This window comes from Parasteatoda tepidariorum, chromosome 7, assembly GCF_982258835.1.
Source record: "Parasteatoda tepidariorum strain Cologne lab strain chromosome 7, Ptep-v5.0, whole genome shotgun sequence".
Taxonomy (NCBI): Eukaryota; Metazoa; Arthropoda; class Arachnida; order Araneae; family Theridiidae; genus Parasteatoda; species Parasteatoda tepidariorum.
In genome coordinates, this window is record NC_141761.1 from 95,122,013 (window position 1) to 95,141,480 (window position 19,468).

Sequence of the window (19,468 nt, forward strand, 5' to 3'; positions counted from 1 at the left end):
TTTACAACATAACTTATGAGAGAAAATCAAATATTTAAAGGAAAATTGTTCCCTTTCAAGTATCTCAAACTCAATTTAATTTATTTCTCCCCACATTTTCGAAATTTTAAATTACTTGACATTTTCCAGATTTTTCGAGATAAAATACCCTCTTCTGGGGCTATCCTGAAAATACTTGATCTTGTAAGAAACAAACAAGTTAATAAAAACTATTTTTCGCGAAATAATATATTTTACAATACAACTTACCATACTAATAAAAGTTTACATAGAATATATAATTTACATAGAACAAATATATACTGATTCAAAATAATGTAGTTAAAATGAGATAGGATATGACAGCAAAGCAGGCAATACGAAAATAATAAATAAAAAAATCACAAGGTAACAGGGAGTCAAACAACTAAATCCTTAGCTACTAGACTAGACAGTATTTTTATGACAACAATTAAAACAAGAAATGCTGAGTCTTTTTCAGAAATCTTTAACAGTACTGAACAAATATTTCAGTTTTGCAAATACTTATAAAACTAAATTTTCATGCTTTGTTGCATAGCATCCATAATCAAAAATTTCATATATCAGCTCAGGATATAACTCCATGTTTCCATATGATTTTTCGCTTACATTTTAAGCCACACTGTATACAGGTAAATTGATAAGATAGCAATCAAATTAATGAAGCGAGAGCCATTTCAGTATCAACTACGTCATAATACCTAATTGTGCCAGTGGGAGATGGTGGACTCGAACTATTCCCTTCATGTTCTGGAATACTTATGCGAAGAGGAGCCATTGATTTGCATGGAGAATCTGTTCCATGAACTGGAGGATTATTTTCATCAATTAATGACTGAAACATTATTTTGATACTTGTGCTAGGAAATCGGAAAACACACCTGGAAAAATAAATTTCAGTTAATGTTAAATGAAAATTTGAATAGCTTTCAATTTTCAACTAGATTATAAGACTTTATTGCACAAACTTTACATCATTTTACGAATAACTAAAATTACCTTTCCTATACCTTATGACTGGTACAACTGTGAAACAGAATAACAGGATAAGAGCCAGGTTCGAAAAGTTAGGAAAAATAATAGTAATAAGTTTAACTACCATTCCAATTCTAAGACAAGCAGAAAATTCTGAGAGCTTAATATTTCCCTAAAATAGAGTTCTTTTAGGTTGCAATTTCTCCAAAAAATACAACATATTTTTTTTTAATAAATCTTTTTCAAAGTATTTTTTAAATAAAGTCACCTATTAAAATTTTATCATAATTTCTAAATTTACAAAAAAAGTAAATAAATTTGATTTTACACAATTATTAAATTAACTAACAAATGAATTAAAAAAATAATGGAAACCAACATATATTGAAACAGTATTGTATTGTATAATCTATAAAACTAAATCTTCCAAGAATTCAAACTTATAAATAAATTGAAATATAAAGTTATTTGTGAATATTTAACATAACAGAAGTTACCTTTTTATTAAATAGTGACTTTCTTTAACAACAAAAAAAAAATCCTAACAACATTGTAAATACATCTGGAAAAAAAACTATAGAACATATGCTTGTGTATTAAAGAGATGCCCTGCTTTCTATCCTATATAATGTCATCTGTAGAAGTCAGTAATTGTATAGATCTTTGCAGAATGGTGTTCCTAGCGTTGATCCCCGAATCTCTTATAACTTTTTCAAAGGAATGTTAATAAGATGCTTGATATAGAATCTCCTTGTTTGAGATCTCTCTCAATATTGGATACTCCTGAGACATACACATAGGCTTAGTTGGACATATAACACTTCGTCATTCTGGCCAGATAAGTTTCGGCGGAATTCCAAATTCACATGTCGCCTCCAGAAACTTATTAATGTTGATAGTCATAGGCTGTCTTAAACAAGGGTGCGTAGCCAAATTTATCACCAAAAAATAAGCACCTTTTAAAGCACTCAAAAAATATTTTTAAGCACTATATACATTAACAAAATACAAAATAATTTTCGAAGACTTTACATGATCCTGATAAAATAACTAGTTTCTGACAAATAAACTCTCTTCTTGATTATATTAGCCATTATAAAATGATCAAGAGATTTTTCGGTTTGATATCAGAGGGTGGAAAATGAAGCCTGAAATTGAGAACATCCTGCAAAATGCAGCAGGGCTGCATATGAGAACGCAATAATCTCACCGAACCCTGCTCAGTTGACGAACATGCGGACTCGCAAGTATTTCATCAAACATGTACAATGATTGGCGCTTTGATGCGCTATGGACGGACGGTACACCAAAATAGATTGTGGGTGAACGTATAGTGAAAACTTTGAATAGAACAATGTGAAAAGCAAACTTTTGCATAATATGTGGTTAAAATCTACATGTACCCAATGAAGAGGCAGATTTAGCCATTTTCAAGAAATCATTTGAAAAAGTTTGCTCATAACAGAAAATGTCCTGAATTAATATTCGACATCAAGCAAAAGTCAGTCCGAATTCTGCGGACCTTCTTTCCACATTGCTGAATACCTTTTTTCCTATTGCAAGTACCTTTTTAAAAAATATTTCCCTAAACATAGAGATATTTCTATAAACAGGGGGGGGGAGGATCGATCGAAATCCAGTATGAATAAAATATAAGATCTTGAATGTCAAATTAAGAAGTGCAATGCCATGGTTTGTGATAGTCCAGCTTGTCTTTTTTTGTGGATGCTGAAAATCAATCCATCCTCCCAATTCAATGGGCATTCGTTCTTGGTTCCACGCATCATTAATGATCTTCAAAAGTTTTTTTTCAATTCCAGTACACCAACTTTAAAAAGCTAAGGCAGGGGTCTGTCTAGGTTTTTCTGCGAGGTACCTATTATGTGAAAATTCAGACATAATTTGTGAAAAATTAAAAATTATATTTAAAAATCAAGACAAAAATATGGATTTATCGTTTCTTAATAGATATAAAAATAAAATTTTAAGAAAAATTATTTTGTGAAACTATTGTTTTTCCTCAAGTTGAATTTGTGAAACTACCGTTTTTCCTAAAGTTCAATTTGTGAAGGTACCGCTAAGCGGTAGTAAATTCAACCTGGACAGACCCCTGTAACGTGTTCTATTTCTGTTCAGTTTCTTAAGAACATCCTCCAATTCAGATAATGTAGGTGTATTAGCCTTAAGTTCTTGTGTTCGAGTGTCAGGCATCTCAACATAATCTGCCACACAGAGCATCTTAATGTCTCTGCATTATTACATGTTAGCTTACTATTTATTTTCTGAGGGTGCTTATTCTAAAATTAAAAGCTTTTCTATTAACACCTCACTTTCACCGTAGAAAATAAAAATTAAAAAAAGCCACAGTTTGAAAGCCTTTAATTCAAAATGAAGCTTCAATTTAATCCCTACATCTAATTACGCAACCTTCAATTTATGCAAAAGGGTTGGAAATTTAGAATCTATATTTCTGAAAAAGAGTCATATGTTACTTTTATATTTAATGCATGTATTGTTTTTTATATAAAATTTTAAACATCGAGATTAAGTTTCTAACCAAAAATAAAGAATTTTGAACAAAAGTTTTAGAAAATTTAATAGATGCCATTTTGAAAGTGAAGCTGAACAGGATCTGCTTAACTAAACATCAATTTAATTAGGTGAGCATTTATATGCAAGTTGTTTTTTAAACTTCTATCATCTTTGACATTTCAACTTACCTATCTCAAATATAATATCACAGTGCAAACCACTTTAATTCGGATTATAATAAGAACCAACAGCATAGGAGATAGTCATATTTAGTTAATGGTTTAACAGGTATAACTTTTTAAAAAAAAACACTTAAGTTCTCATCACATTACATTGTTAAGAGTAATAACATGAAAATTTTTTATAAAATAAGAATAAGACCTTTCTTGTTGTTTTTTAATCATAGCAAACTTACATAATATACTACATTAATAATCACTTAACATTTCAGAAGAGGGTACATATACAAGTTTAGGAATAAAAAAGTAAGAAAATCAATATCTAGACTTAGTAAGATTAAGAAACAATATCTAGGTAACTAGATTTTGTGAGTATTTTTACTCAGTGTAACTGAGTAATAAATTAACTGTGCAGCTGCAAAAATAATAAGAACAATAGTTAATATGAAAAAACATCACAATAAATTGAAAGTCTAATTGATAGTTACAGTTATCATTGGATCCAAATAGAAATTCATAATCAGAATAAACTATCATTTCACAATACTAATAAGAAAATTTCAATCGATAATTCCAAAACAATATTAAAAATATATATATTTATATAACACATTGAAATAAAAGGCTATGTCAAATATATAGCATTTATCACATGATTTGCAAAATTAAGATATCACATTAAAAAAATAAAACATATAAAAAGTTATTGTAAAAGCAATGCGCGGCTTAAAAAGATACAAATACATGATCTAAGCAATTTTAATTGATTAACAGATCTAACATCCAGATTTATCAAATCAGATACCAACTTTATGTATCATGTTTCTAGCTAACATGCATAACAAAACCGCATTACTTTTCTATAAACAAATTGCAGTAATAGAAACTGAAAATTTTAGTCACTGTCAGCCAAAAAAATTATTTGTAATTCCTAAAGCTTTTACGGATTTAATTTGCGTAGCAGCATAATATTATACTTGTATAAACAAAATCGTAACCGACCTGTCACCGCCAAAAATTGATTTGCCGCTTCACATATAAAATCAAAAGATAATGGAAACAAAAACAAAAAAGGAAGTAGCTCTTATTATAAAACAATAGGTAAAAATCAAACTCTTCTTTATCGCTCTCACACACAGAACAAAACAAATATTGCGTGAATCAGTAAGCCTATGAGGTAGAAAGAACTCTCAATGTTTACATTATTAAAATCAAAACACTGCGCAACAGAAATTACATCAACTGTTTTATTTTATGTATGTGATGAATTACCAGATTAAATCCATTAGCTATATCGAAATTATGATTTTATACGAATGTAAACAAACAAAGATCAACAATATTTTGAAAACGTGGTTCAAAACAAAACACGTTTTAGGCTTAAATGTACTTACTGTTTTGGAAGCTGGAGAGGGGGAGCACCTTTCCTTTGAAATACGCCATCAACAAATACACCATTTTTTCCATTGCATGACATGTAGAAATGCGGACTTTCGAAAGTTACTTCCAAATGTTTTCTTGATATGAAACTCGAATGACCCATGTTTACATCTACATCTCCGACTCTGCTATTACGTCCAATAGTAATACGATTCTGCCGGATCATATATTCGAATTCTCGTCCTTCTAATCTTGCTATAGCTGCCGCTTTTGGTTCTGGACTCCATTGAACTTTAGATGGACTAGCAGGAGCTGATTTTAAAGCTAAAAGAGCCCATGCATCACTATCCACTTCTTTCTGAGAGCTCGCCATAATAAACAATCGTCCAAAATGGCTGCTTCAGCGCGTGGACTTGAAAGCCGTAACTACCGTGAACACACAAACACAATCAATGAATACCAGTATTATTACGATGCGGATAGTCGCATCACAGACGAAAGCGGTATCTCATTGGACAGTCTAGATGAGCGGAAAGGAATGCTTCACCCTGGTAAACAATGTCGGGCCTCGTGCGCATGTCAAAACATTTTGAATGTAAACAGAAAAGTCTGTGAAAAATGTAAACATTTATATGATCTCATCTGAAATAAATGGAAATGGTCAAAAGAAATTTTTACTTTGAGCTATCTGTTCCTCTTAAAATCAATATTCTTTCAAGTACTTATGCTAAATTTATGTAACGCACCTTTTGTTTTTTAGTTTTCAGTTGAAATTTTAGTTTTACTTCAGTGATTCATTCGTTAAAATAAAACGGAACTAAAACACCGATGGTTTAGCGAACTTTTCGTGTCATTTTGAATAGAGAAATCAAAATATCCTCTCGGATAATGCAGATTAAATATTAATAAATTTTCTATTCGATTGATTCGTGACAATATGTGAGTCACTTTCGGAAATTTTTGACGCAAATGCGTATTTAACCAACCAAGCTGTTCTAATTTGATTTTCTTGATTGATTTTGCATCTGAAACAAATTATTGCTTTTATTTTCTTCTTAGCTCTCTATATAATATTATTATGTAATTGAAATGATATTTTGAAATCTGCCTTGCATCAAAACAGTATTAAATCAAAATGCGGACATCTTCTCAAACTTAGCGAATATGATCCACGATTCAACTCGAACTTAAGGCAGTAAAATAAATATTTATCACTTTACCGTTGGCTTTGCTACTAAAAAAAAGGTAGAAGAACAGCCTTAAACTCAGTTTTCGTCAATTTAGCACTTATTTGATATTTGTAAGGGATGAAGCTTTTCAGTGACTTTGGGGTACGAACCTATGACCTTCTCTGTCCTCGTCGGGAACCATCCACTTGTGCCTTATGTTATACATATGAATAATTTTTTTTATTACTTGGTTCCTCTCAAATTTACTACCACTGCTTCATCAGTCAAGATTCGATTACATCCCAGATAGCAATATAAGGTTTTTTCAACACAACAAAAACCTTTTCATGTAAACCTAAAAAGGGTTTTTTACACGGTTTACGTGTAAACCTTCTAACCTTAAAACGAGGTCTGCGACAATCTGCTCTATTCTACGCACATTACCCTAATCCAAAACCTTGGAAAAAAACCTTCTACATAACAACCATAAAACGAGGTTGTCTTAAGGTTTTCAAGCGGGAAAAAAACCTTGAATAAAGCTAGTTCTAAGATGAAAATCACCTTAAATCTACATAATTATAAGGTTTTCGTTAGCAGCGTTTCGTATGCTCAGCTAAAATCTACCTTGTCATAAGATTTTCATTGACAATGCAATTTAATACTATTGCTAGTGTACGTCAGCTAAAACGTCATTCTGAACGTGATGTCATCTATCCCACGATTGTATGACAGCGCGTTTTATTATTTGTTTTATATTTTACTTCTTATAGCTTTTCAGTTCGAGGAAAATTCTCCTTTTCATCAATTTTGCTTGAATATTTTTATTTATTAAATAGTCATTTTTTATCAGTCTAACTTACTTTGCTGTAAGAACTTAGCGAAAAAATTCCAAATATTTCTTCTTTGAGCTAAAAAAGAATCTCTGCATGTTTCCCTGCGTATTAGAAATTTCCTTGTTCATGAAGTCTATAAATAAAGTTTTTATATTTAAATTTAAACTCACTTCTTTAATACTGAATTTTATTTTAATCTCCTGTTAAAATTGATAATACCAGGAAGTCATTAAAAATGATAAAAATTAAGATTTACATGCTAAAATAGTTCAAATTTTTGTTCAACAAAATAAGAATGTTGAAAATATTTGAAAATTTTTCTTCGCTTATATTTTAAATCAAAAAATTGAACACACAGAAAAATTACCTTAATTTTTAAGCATATAACAGGATAAAACAAAAATTAAACATTTAATTCATAGTACTAACAACTGGCATCAATATTATTTTCTTTGATATTATGGAAAACATTTTTTTTTGTCTAGATAAATGGGACACTTCTTAATATTTTATCTACAGAAAATAAAAACCAGTTTTTATATTTTGTAGCTCAAATAGGTTAAAAATTTCTCAAAAACAATTCGATTTCAAATGTAGAAAATACAATAGCAATAAATAGATTTTTAAACAAATATTTATTCCATAAATAATTGTTGTATAAAATAAAAAATTACACATCAATATAAAAATAAAAAATATGTCGAAACAAAAATAAAAAATGAAGTTGTCAAACATTCAGAAACCTATTCAGCACAATCAGCAACTGAGGTTATTCCATCTCTCGTTTCCCTGAAAAATAAAATGGAAAAATTTACATCAGTGGAATTGAAACTACACTGTAAAAACAAACAGAAACCCTGTATTAATCGTATTATAGAAGATCACTGATTAGCAGAAAATTTCTTCATGCTACAGGAAAAAAATAGTAACTGAATTTTTTTGAAATAAACTGTTAAAAAAAATCTTCGTAAATAAGATTTTTTCTTCCTACATATCAGATCATACACAGTTCGATAAAAGTCTGTACAGTTGATATCTAAAAATTTGATTTTGATTGTGAATCAAGAGATGGTGCTTACCATAGAAAATAGAATTGTGGTTATCTTGTCATCTCATGAGAAGCGAGAGAACTTCATGTTCATTATGAGGTTTAGTTGTTCACTGGCTTGAGCTGAACTTGTTGAATATCATGTTTGCTGTTATTTTGATATCAAAGTTCTTAGTCGTCGAAGAGTAAAGACTTTGAACAAACCAAATAAATATGCATAATAATTCAGATCAAAACATTTTACAGTAATTTTTTTTTTGTAATTTGAAAAAAAAAGGTAATTTTTTATAGAAATGTCTATAGGAAAACTACAAAAATCTTTTTAAATAGATTTTTTTGGTGAAATACGAGGAAAAAAAACAATTGCACCAGAATCTGTCTATGAAGTTTTACTGTGACTCCGTTAATAATTTAAATATGAAACTAATCAATAAAAGTAAATAAAAGTATTCGCGCCTCCTGTCCATATACAATAAAATAATAAGTCCCTGAGCTTGTTTGTAGTAGGCACTACTTGTAAGAATTTCAGAGCTACAGAATTTAGTTTGATTTTAAATTTCTACACGAATTTGCTAACTTCATAGAGTAATTTTTAAAATTTTGATCAGATTTCATTTTACAATAATTTTAAGATTTTCAAATATTTTTATAAGATTTAACTGTTATTGGAATTTTTATATTAATTTAAATGTAATATCACACCTAATTAATAAATAATAGCAGGTATTTTTATTACCATTAATGAATTATTAACAATGAAAAAACTTTTCTTAAAAATATATGTTTTTAAACGTCACTATAAAAAGATTTTGCACAAATAAAACTCATAATTTTTTTGTTCATAATTTATAATTGCCAATAATTTAAAATATCAACTACAAGTATCTTTTTATGTATAAAGAAAAGTATATATTAATGAACTAAATCTATTAAATTTATCTGCTCAATAATATTTTAAAAACAAAATAAAACATACCTTCTCCTTTTTCTAAATTTGGCTTGTAAAAGCCAGTCACTTAAGGCTTCTCTGAATAAGTTTTCTTTAAATGAATCAAAAGACTGGATGCAAACATCTAAAAAAAGTGAATGAAATTTTATAATTCTTCTGTGTATATATATATATATATATATATATATATATATATATATATATATATATATATATATATATATATATATATATATATATATATATATATATATATATATATATATATATATATATATATATATATATATATATATATATATATATATATATATATATATATATATATATATAAAAATTAGTTACCTCTAATCATCTTGTAAATGTCAGTCTTTTCAAAAGAGTTTTTCAATTGTCCACTTTTACTTTTTCCAGTTAAACTGTAGCAGATGGCCACCTCATCTGTTATTAACCTTCTAAGAAGATTTGCCACAAAGGCCTTACAGTCTTTACACCATGACAGCTAATCATGAAATCTTTCTAAAAAATATAAAACACTTTTAATTCTTTCATTTTTTGATGGAAATCCAATTTTTTTTCTTGTTCAATGAAAAAGTTGTGTATTGAGTAGAAATTTCAGTACGAAATTACAAAAATGTGAAACGCTCAGTCGGATTAAGAAAATTTTTAAAATATTCAATTGATATAGAAAACCAAGCAATTTTTCAAACAAAGTTACTTAAGTGAATAGGATTGGGTAGAGGAAAAGTGTGAAATAGGCAGTAGGAAATTGGAAATAATTGTATAAAAGTAATAAATTTAATACTTCAGATTCTAGTTATACTTTATAGCATTAAAAAAAATATTTACCGATTACTAAAGCATAAAGAAATTTTCCCAAAATTTCTTTCTAATTTTTAAACAGATATTTAATTCCTACACAATCTGCTTTTTTTATTAAAAAAAGTTTTCAATTGTAGATGAAGCGAAATATTTTAAATCAAAAGTAAAAGAAAATAAATATAAAGGAAAACAAATATAAAATAGTAATTACAATTTGTTGCCTTAATGTCTTGTTTGTCTTGAGATTTTCATTTAATTTTGTAAAATCACTAACTCCAAAAGGCATCAAACCCAGCAACGAACTATTAGCATTTTTTTCCTTGTTATTCCTATCAGAGTGCAGAAGAATTCGATCAATCTTTCTTTCCATTCTTAAAATCGCTGCACTTTGATCATTAATTATTTGAAGCATAGTTTTGTTTACCTCCTCTGAGTCAAAATTCCCTGAAATGTTAAAATATTTAGAGTTTGAATAGGTTTAGAACAAAAAACGAACTTATGTAAAAATAAATAAATAGAAAAAGATTAAAGTACTTAGAATTTTAATTAAGGTATCTTTCTTAAATAGCGGTTTAAAAAATCTGATTGATTTGATACTTATTATTTTATGTTTAGACAACATTTGCATCAAACAAATTTCACCAGTGCAATAAACTAACAGAAAAAGAATAGATATTCGTTTTAGGTTTCACATGCTGGAATTTCTCTTTCAGCCATTTTGTCATGTTTTGATATAATGCTAATTAAATTTCATTACTGGCATTTTCAGAAAATTGGCATTTTCATTTCAACGGCTGATCTAAAATTTAATGTTTAATGCTGTTCAAATATAAACAAATAAACACGCAAATGTAATTTGAAGAGTTATATAGTTTTTTTATGAAATAAATAAATAAAAAAACAACAAGGTTTTTCTTCTGTCATAGTAGCAAAACTCATTACAAAATTTTAAAACAATCTTATTGTTTTTTTTCTCTCTTTTTTTTTTAAGCCAATCATTGAGAGTGCGTTTAAAAACATAAGTTAGAATGTAATTTAAATCTTGTTTTAAACAGATATTTTATCTAGAAAAGTTATGGCAAATAAAATAGGATTTCGGAAAAAAATTATAGATATTTTGGACAGATCGTTATCAAGAATTGTCTGAAATCTCCTCTACTCTCTTAATACATGCTTCCTCTTTTTTCGAAGATAAAGGGATGATTCGAGGTGGGAAATTATAATATTTTACAAGAACATAATAAAGCTTTCTGTGAAAAAAATCTTGAGTATTATTATTAAAAAAAAGTCTAATTTTACTGGTTTAAAACTAAGACAAATTGTTTTATCAGGTTAATCTAAAATTGTGGAATTTTCTGTGTATGTTCAGTATTTTCATCTAATTATTCCAATTAAAATACAGTTGACTCGCGTTATAACGACCCCATCGGGACTGTCCCAATCTGGTCGTTATATCAAATGGTCGCTATATCAAAATGAGAAAATTTCCTTTGAAAATCGGTGACATAATGGTTTTAAACGTCATAATGCATGCTTAGACTATTTGTGGTATGCATGTTATAAGCCAAAAAAGGATGGGATACATACATTAATAAAACATAATGACATTTTAACAATTGAATTACAACTGTTAACAATTAAGAATTTGTGGTGTGCTGGAACAGAGGTGTGCTTGTTCAAGGTCAACCATTCGACCCCATTTTCCAATAGGAAGTTAGAAACGAGCGGTGTTCAAATTCAGAGAGGCTCATTATATTAAGAGTTGACCTTTTTTACGGTCGTTATAGCAAGAGTAAAATAACGTTATCTTTTATGGATGTGAATTGGGACTCCTTCACAGGGTCGTTATATCATGTTGGTCGTTCTATCACAGGGTCGTTATAACACGAGTCGACTGTAGATTATTTCCAAATTATTACCCGTGGAAATTGTTGCTTTTGGAACATTCTGGATACTTGAATCTTCATTTTGGTTCAAATATAAATTTTCGTCTGAAAAAAAAAGATGTTTAAAATATATGGTGATTACATGTCAAGTTCTAATCCTTATTAATAATACAGTAGTAATGCAAGTATAGAACTAGATTTGATTTTATTTTTCTCAAAATTAATCCCCCTTAAATTAAAATATTAACTTTTTTCTTATTTCTTTTTTGCTTTATTTGCAAAACTAAAACAAAAAAAACCCTGTCCCATTTTGAAACTAATAAAATTATTACAACAAGACACAAAAATAATAGTTCTTTACCCATCGACTGTGCGATAAATTCAGATGATGTTTTAGTTGGTGAAATCGCATTTGTCATAAAGCAGTTCGAAGAAACAGGAGGCACCGGGTAACTCGATGGAATTGTTGGAGGTACAGGTGGAGTATCCACATCCTCGCTGCTACTTTCTCCTGGAAGTTTTATTACTTTTTCAATCCTCCTCCTTTTCTTCAGAGGAAGTTCCTCTTCCGACTCGAGATTTGATGTATATTGTGCCCGAGATTCATGATCTTTTGCATTTTGATACGAAGCTAAATATAATAAATATACAAGAGTTAGGAAATATGTTTTTTTTCCCCACTATATCAGTGAACACCTAATTTTATGAAAATACTATATGGATTATATACGCATTAACTGCAAATGATAGGATTTATAGAAGATTTACTTTTAGAAAATGAACTTTTTTTACAGTAAAGAAATCAAATTGAATTACTAAATATCTCTACTTTAGGTTTTACATTATTAACAGCTTTAATAAATTTAATTTAAACATATCTCTATATTAAAAAATCATAAAGGCCACCGCTGATTTGGGTGTAAAGTTAACGCAATTTAGAAACTTGACATAAAAAAAGATACGTAGAAAAATGCACAAGAAGTTGGATGAATTTAAAAAAAAGTTTTGATTATTAGTTTGAAAATAATTAACTGTTAAACTTTTAGGAACAAAAACTCATTTCTCTCGATCTACTGTCAGTTAAAATGCAACTATAAATCAAAGCATTTACTTCGAAAATTATTAAAATATTAATGTCTCAAGTGAGATGAAAACCGTTTCTAGTTTGAATTGTTAAACAATATGAAATTATCCTTATAGATTGCTAACAAATAAAATTACTTCTTATTACGTCACACATTCTATATTTTAAGTTTAAATACTTTTTTTTTCAAACCCAAGTAATCGTTAACTTTTTTTACGAGAACCGTATTAAAATAAAATTTTTACATTAAATTTTAATAATTTGATATATATATATATATATATATATATATAATTAGAGTTTTATGCATATTATATATAAAATTAAATCTTAAGTTTTTGCATTATTTCAAATAAAATAACTACTTACTGTACGTTTTCAGAACTCTTATTTCACATTCGAGCCATCCTTTTTCCGGTGTTATTCTTTCCATCACAAATTTGGTTTTCCTTAAGTCAGAGTGAGTTTTGGGGAAAAAGCAATGACTGCCATTATTAAAAATCCAATTAGTCGGTATAACACCGTATGAATTTTCTTCTTCTTTGAATAACACTACAGCAAATTCCATACTCTATTGTAGGATTAATAGAAAATTTAAAATGCACACGTTCAGCAAATGTGTTCAATAAAAATAATAAGTCTTAAGTCAATTGTCTTCTATTGATCACTATTCACCTGTTACATACTGCAGCCAAATATACTTGTTGAGATGACTTGATAAAAGTTTTATAGTGCATTTTTTACTACTAACAAATTTTTACCATTTATGTAAATAAATATTGATAAAAGTACTTCTTTCAAGTAACTGTAGATGAAATTATATATTGTGCTGTTCACAGTAAAAGTACTACAGAACAGTTTAAAAAAGTAATAATAGTTAATAAGCATTTTCAAACCTGTAATATAAGGAATTGCCAGAGTAAATATACTACTTTCCATACTTTGTAATACAACGTCAAAAAGTATGAACAATGTAAATTAGTGAGCAATGAGAAAAATATTTATTATGTCTTTAGAAAATTCTTCTTTTCCATGAGAAACAAACTTTGCTTTCATTTTTTTTATTCCATCCCCATGCCAGTTGGATGGAATATTAGATTTGTATGTAATTATATTTTATGCATTTTCAGAACACCTATCTTCTATATTTCAGAACACATATCATATTTTCTTCAAATATTCTTCTGTATGCATGTATGTTTAAGAGGTGATTTAGATAAATACTGATCTCATGACAATGAGGTACCTTTTTCTTCTTTTTTTATACAGCTTTTATTAACATATAACACTTATTACTCGATATTGGCCGAGACTCTCATTTATATAATATAGGATTGCGACATTTGGAGAGTGTATGTGGATAGACAAAAATCAGAAATTACGTTACAAAACATGATAGAAATAAGATTAAAACGAGTGACAAATAATTTAAGCGGAGAAGGCAGCGGAATCACCTTTTGACAACTGCTGCGGTTGACTACCGGCGGGTTGCTTCCCTGTGAACAAGTGACCGATGAAAAATAATTATATACAACTGGTGAAATTTATACTGCCAAAATATACTATTTACAAAGATTTACAAATTACCCACTTCAGCTTTTCTGACAGTTCTAATTTATAGCAAATGAACAATATTAATATGCAATAATATTTGTGTTTGACATAGTATAGCAGCTTCCGGCTATCATCATTACTTTCTTAAAAGCAAGTTTAGAGGTTAATATCAGAACAGTTGACAATGAAATAAAAAGGTTAAAAAAAGCACATTACATATTCTCTTATAAAATATGTGCTTGGATATTACGAATATAATAAATCACTTTAAGGAATGTCAATGAACCAAAAGTTTATGAAATATGAAGCAATGGAAAAGCAACTTTCTTATGTTGTTCTGTAGGAAGAAGAACCATTTTTCCAGCAATATCTTCAACAGAATATTCTTTTAAGGCAGACAAGTTAGAAACTAAAAATACGTTCAATGAAGAGCTATTAATGAAAGGAAATGAATAAAAATCTTCCCTGTTTAAAAATTCTCTGCAGACCATCATCATTTTTTTCCCACTTTTAGATGAAACAATATTTTGTACTTCAATAATGTTTCCAGATTTAAGGTAACAACAATTATCAGGATAATCAGTTCGAAGAGTAAAATTAGGAAATTTTACTGTGCCAAACTGATCTTTTGTATCTGAAGGTGAAAACACTGGACCATGGAAATGAGGATTTGTGTATTGAGGAAAATTATTAGCAGTTGAAATCGATGGTTTTAAACTATTTTGCTCAAGAATTCTTTTAACTATTTGTTGCAAAGGCTTGTTGCCCTTTCTTGCTAATTTTTTTAGGGATTGTAAAAAGTTTTCAAAAGGAAATGAACTACAAGAATCAAGGGAATCAAAATAAATTCTATTGCTGGAAAGATGGATTAAATTATGGAAATTATGTGTAATATACTGTGGACCATATAATGCGATTGTAGTCTTGACAAAATGCTGGAGTAAATCATTGGCATAATTTAAATTATCTGGCGTGCAAATTCCTGGGCGAAGCAAGATTGAAATTGAAATAGAAAGGCTTAGAAAGTGGTCATATCTTGGTAGGTACTCATTTTTAAATATTTTTTTTAATATAACTGGCCCTGTATATAATAAAAATTGTCTAAACTCAGTTGCCTTCCATCTCTTTATATCATTTAAATGGCGCGGCTTTCTGGCAAATTCTAAGGGAATGCAATTTTTCAAGGTATTTAATTCAGAAGAAATGCTTTCTATTATACGCGAGGAAAATTTAATTGGTACTGGTCCAAAAATCCATAGATAAATAAGGGATCTTACCACACCTAGACAAATTAGGTGCATATAGTCTAAAGGAAAACTATGAACAAAATTAATATTGGGGATGGGTAATAAGCAGCACTCTGAAACATAAAAGTCTTCATCATTAAAAAATGTATCGTGGGTCCTTTCCGCTGCAGTGAATTCAGTAAATACTACACGATTATTGACCCATTCACCAACTTGTTGGCATTTTGTGCATGAACTATACCCGGTATGCCCTTTAGTTCCTAAAAGGAAAGACTTAGCAGGTGCATCACAAATGAAACCTTTAATTGTTAATGAAATTTTTTTCCGGCTACGCTGAATCCTTCTGTTATTAATTTTATACTCTCTTCTATAAATTCCCTTAGGTAAACAGAACAATTATTTGGCTTTCCTTTCCCACCGTATATGCCTATAGGGAATACAATGGATTTCAAAGAAGGGACATTTGCTACAAGACCTAAAACAGGCCAAATTTCTGTAGAAGTGCTTTTGAATAAAGGCAGACCATCAGTATTTATTAGTAGTTGAATATTTGAAATATTTTCTGTCACACTCTTCATCAATCTGTCGATATTTTTCTTTATTCCAATATGGAAATACTGGCCTGGTTGAACTGCCCTCGTAATGACGCAAGGAGGAGTCTCGAGCAAAGTTCTAGCATCTAATGGTATATCCGAAAAACACGAATGTTCACGGAGAATAGAGAGCAATGCACTCACTGCAACAAGATTAATTCGAAAAGAATTCGCCCATAACTTTATTTTTTCCTTCACTGAGATTAATTCTGTTAAAGCTAAGCTATGGTCGAAATCATCTTCGTCGTCAGATGGATCAAGCTTTAAAATTTCTTCGAAAGTAGGTTCTATATTGATTTGCAAATTGCTTCCTTGTTGTCTTTGAGATTCGTCCTGATCCTGTATCTGAATTATTTCAGGAACTTCAATACCATGATCAAAACTTTTTAATCCTGAATCAGATTTATTTAAATCTGGACAGTTACTCACAATTAATCTGGGATTTGTGGAAACAGATTTTAGTCTTTTTAATTTGCCTTGTCTCGTCAAATCCTCATAAGATTTTCGAGACATCGTCAAACACCTAGTGAAACCAAAAAGAAAGTCCTTTAAAAGTATGCAAAATATTGACTCAAGAGTTGCCTTTCAATTTACAAAAAGGAAAATCTTTGACACTTTTTTAATTTTTGAAAAAAATTCAACATTGTACCAGAAAATTAGCGTAGAAATATAACGTTATATCTCGTTTTGTTTTAAAATTTTGCTTTTTCTTCAAAAATCTTGAAAAAATTGACAATTTTTCAGAATCAGAAGGTTAAATAAAATTTTATGTATTTAAATGAATATGAAAACAGGGCATTAAATTGCCGATTACAGACAAATTCAATACTATCTAATACTTACAGTTGGGGTTGTCCGTGGTATTTTACTAATGATCGCAGAAACTGCTCCTGACTGATTGCATGGTGATGATTAGTATTTTATTACATGGTAATGATTAGTGGTTTATAATAACAGAGTATTATTATAAACCACTTAAAACAGGATTAAAAAGGGCAGTTCCCTAAAATAATAAATCTGTTATTCTAAACCGTGATCCAAACTTGGTTCAAGGGCATTATCTTAAATATGCTAATTTATTATTGTAGACTACATTTTAAATTATAAAATCAGACAACAATAAAAAAGTGTTTCGCTGAAAAAACATACCTCCTTTTCGTAGGATTTCAATTCTTGCCTTTAAATTATATTGTTGTAATCACAGTATGAAAACTATGGTTCCAATAGTTTAGGTGGGAGTGGGATCGAAAGTTTGGGTCAACCTTTAATGTCAATTTAATTCTTTGCGTATTTCACGTTCAAATAAATCTAAACTTTTTACGCAAAATTATAAAATTCATTTAACCAAAAATAATTCTGGCAAAAAAAAATAATAATTAATTTTTTATTTTAATTAACAATGGTAGAAAAGTTTCTGAGTTGTTAGTTATACAATCTAAATACCCATTTAGTAAACGTAATTAATTTAAGCGACGGTGTGCATGCATCCCAATAAGACGTTTAGTCTGAATTCGCGCACTAGCTAGTCATGAAGGGGTTAACATTTCGATTTATGATGACTTCCTATCAGCCAATAATATGGTAATAAATTGTGCTTATAGTGAACAGAAAGCGATTAAAATATGTTTTGACATATAGCACAGAGTTCCAATTCTAAATTGGACATTCCAGCTAATAGGAAAAAAGTCAAATTTTCAATAGAAGATTATTCCTTTAAGCAATAAATTCTACTTATAGTGGTCAGAAAACGAATAAAACACATATTATTCTGTCTAGAAATTAATGAGCTTAAGCTAATTAGAAAGTTACCGAAATTTAAATTACAATCTTCTAGCCTTAAATAAACTCGAAAGTGCGCGAAGAAAGCATTATAAATGCTACGTTTGGCAAAACTCAGATTCAAACTATAGTAATACACAATTTGGATTTTAAAATCCTGATAAGTAGTCTGAAGCGTCATAAAAATTTTAATATGGATAAATCTCCAATTTGGGAAATATAATTTTTATTAGTTGAGCTATATTTTCATATTAATGCAAGTTTAATTAACGCTAGTATTAATTTCATTTTTAATAGTTATTTAAATTGTACTTTTTGCTTTTTTTTGCAATGTCTCTGGAATTATTTACCTGAATCTTCAGGCAACGCGTTCATCCAAAAAAATTTTAATGTCAAATAATAATAACAGTAATAAATTAAAATATTGATAGTTAAATTTAAATTATAGTTTCAGTGGTTACTTAAAATTTATTGAAATTAAGAAGAGAGCATAATAATCAATGTCCCTTAGGTTGTGTCGTCTCAAGCATAAATTTAAGTTTTAGATTCCTAAGTTAAATGGTAATATTAATTGATAATCTTAAAAAAAAATAACAATACGTAAATTAAATACTTAATAATGAAAATGGAATACAATCAAACGGTGTACCTACTTTTTTTGTTGAAAAGAAAACGAATATCTTTAATTTGAAACAATATAACAGAATATCAATAAAACTTAAACTCCAATTTCAACTTGAGCAAGCCAACTCCAAGAGTGATAATGATCACCAGCAGTAATATTAGTGCTTTGTTGCGCATGACGTAAGTTTTTAAGACAGTGTTATAGGATGGAGGGGAATCAGGTTTACAATAATTTTCTTAAGTTAAATTTAGTGAGATTGTTTCTTTTTTCTTTCCTTTTTTAATTATTATTTTTAATCGAAAGAGAATTTTGAAGTTTGAACATAAAGTATTGCCTTAAAGTTTCAGTACAGCAGGGCTAATAGAAGTTTTTCTAGCTTCGTAAAGAACTTTTTTTCAAATTTTATTTATTGCTTTTCTATTTTAATTTTATGTATTTTAGATGTATAGTTGTTAGCTAATACAAATAAGACGTTAAAAGGAAAAGTAGAGATTTAAAAGAATATCTTCAGATTTTTTAAACGACTTGAGTAAAATTTAATTAAGCTGACTTTTATACTCCCCTCCTCCTTTAGAAAAACGTGTTTTTCCTTATATCACTTCCTTTTACATTTTAATACAAATTTTTTATTTTCAACAGTGTTTTGTTGAAAATGTATATAAAAAAAATTTTCACTCTGAAAAACTGATGCAAATTGTCAGCAATGGTTAAACATTTACGTACCTGTTAACTCATAAACTTTTTAGAGAAAACATTTCACTGTAGTTGCAAATTGTTTGATTGTTGGTTTGA

General features: G+C 28.7%; 2 protein-coding genes across 4 annotated transcripts in view; both read right to left on the reverse strand.

Moving 5' to 3' along the window:
• LOC107449731 (forkhead box protein K2) overlaps positions 1 to 5,777 on the reverse strand; it is a 32,202-nt gene extending 26,425 nt beyond the window's left edge. For 2 of the 3 annotated variants that reach the window (XM_087168298.1, XM_016065358.5), the window contains exons 1-2: positions 5,102 to 5,777; positions 723 to 902 (exon numbers count right to left, since the gene is read on the reverse strand). In XM_087168298.1, coding sequence (XP_087024424.1) covers positions 723 to 902; positions 5,102 to 5,460 — 539 coding nt within the window. In that variant the 5' untranslated portion in view covers positions 5,461 to 5,777. The remainder of the gene's footprint in view (positions 1 to 722; positions 903 to 5,101) is intronic. The other variant, XM_071183120.2, reaches the window with a different exon arrangement.
• Positions 5,778 to 7,705: 1,928 nt separating this feature from the next.
• Positions 7,706 to 13,567, reverse strand: LOC147807333 (uncharacterized). Its single transcript, XM_087168892.1, has 7 exons — positions 13,248 to 13,567; positions 12,156 to 12,425; positions 11,828 to 11,899; positions 10,087 to 10,352; positions 9,432 to 9,588; positions 9,114 to 9,210; positions 7,706 to 7,878 (listed from the first exon to the last, which is right to left on the reverse strand). Exons 1-7 carry the CDS (start codon positions 13,444 to 13,446, stop codon positions 7,833 to 7,835), a joined length of 1,107 nt encoding a protein of 368 aa, XP_087025018.1. The 5' UTR covers positions 13,447 to 13,567; the 3' UTR covers positions 7,706 to 7,832.
• Between the last annotated feature and the right edge of the window lie 5,901 nt (positions 13,568 to 19,468).

What these genes read in the sequence shown, in the direction of transcription:
- LOC147807333 (XM_087168892.1), bottom strand. Translation starts at nt 13,446, where the DNA reads ATGGAATTTGCTGTAGTGTTATTCAAAGAAGAAGAAAATTCATACGGT. An exon ending in AAGAGTTCTGAAAACGTACA is followed by an intron (nt 12,426 to 13,247) that starts GTAAGTAGTTAT and finishes TATTATATTTAG; the next exon opens with CTTCGTATCAAAATGCAAAA. An exon ending in CATTTACAAGATGATTAGAG is followed by an intron (nt 9,211 to 9,431) that starts GTAACTAATTTT and finishes CACTTTTTTTAG; the next exon opens with ATGTTTGCATCCAGTCTTTT.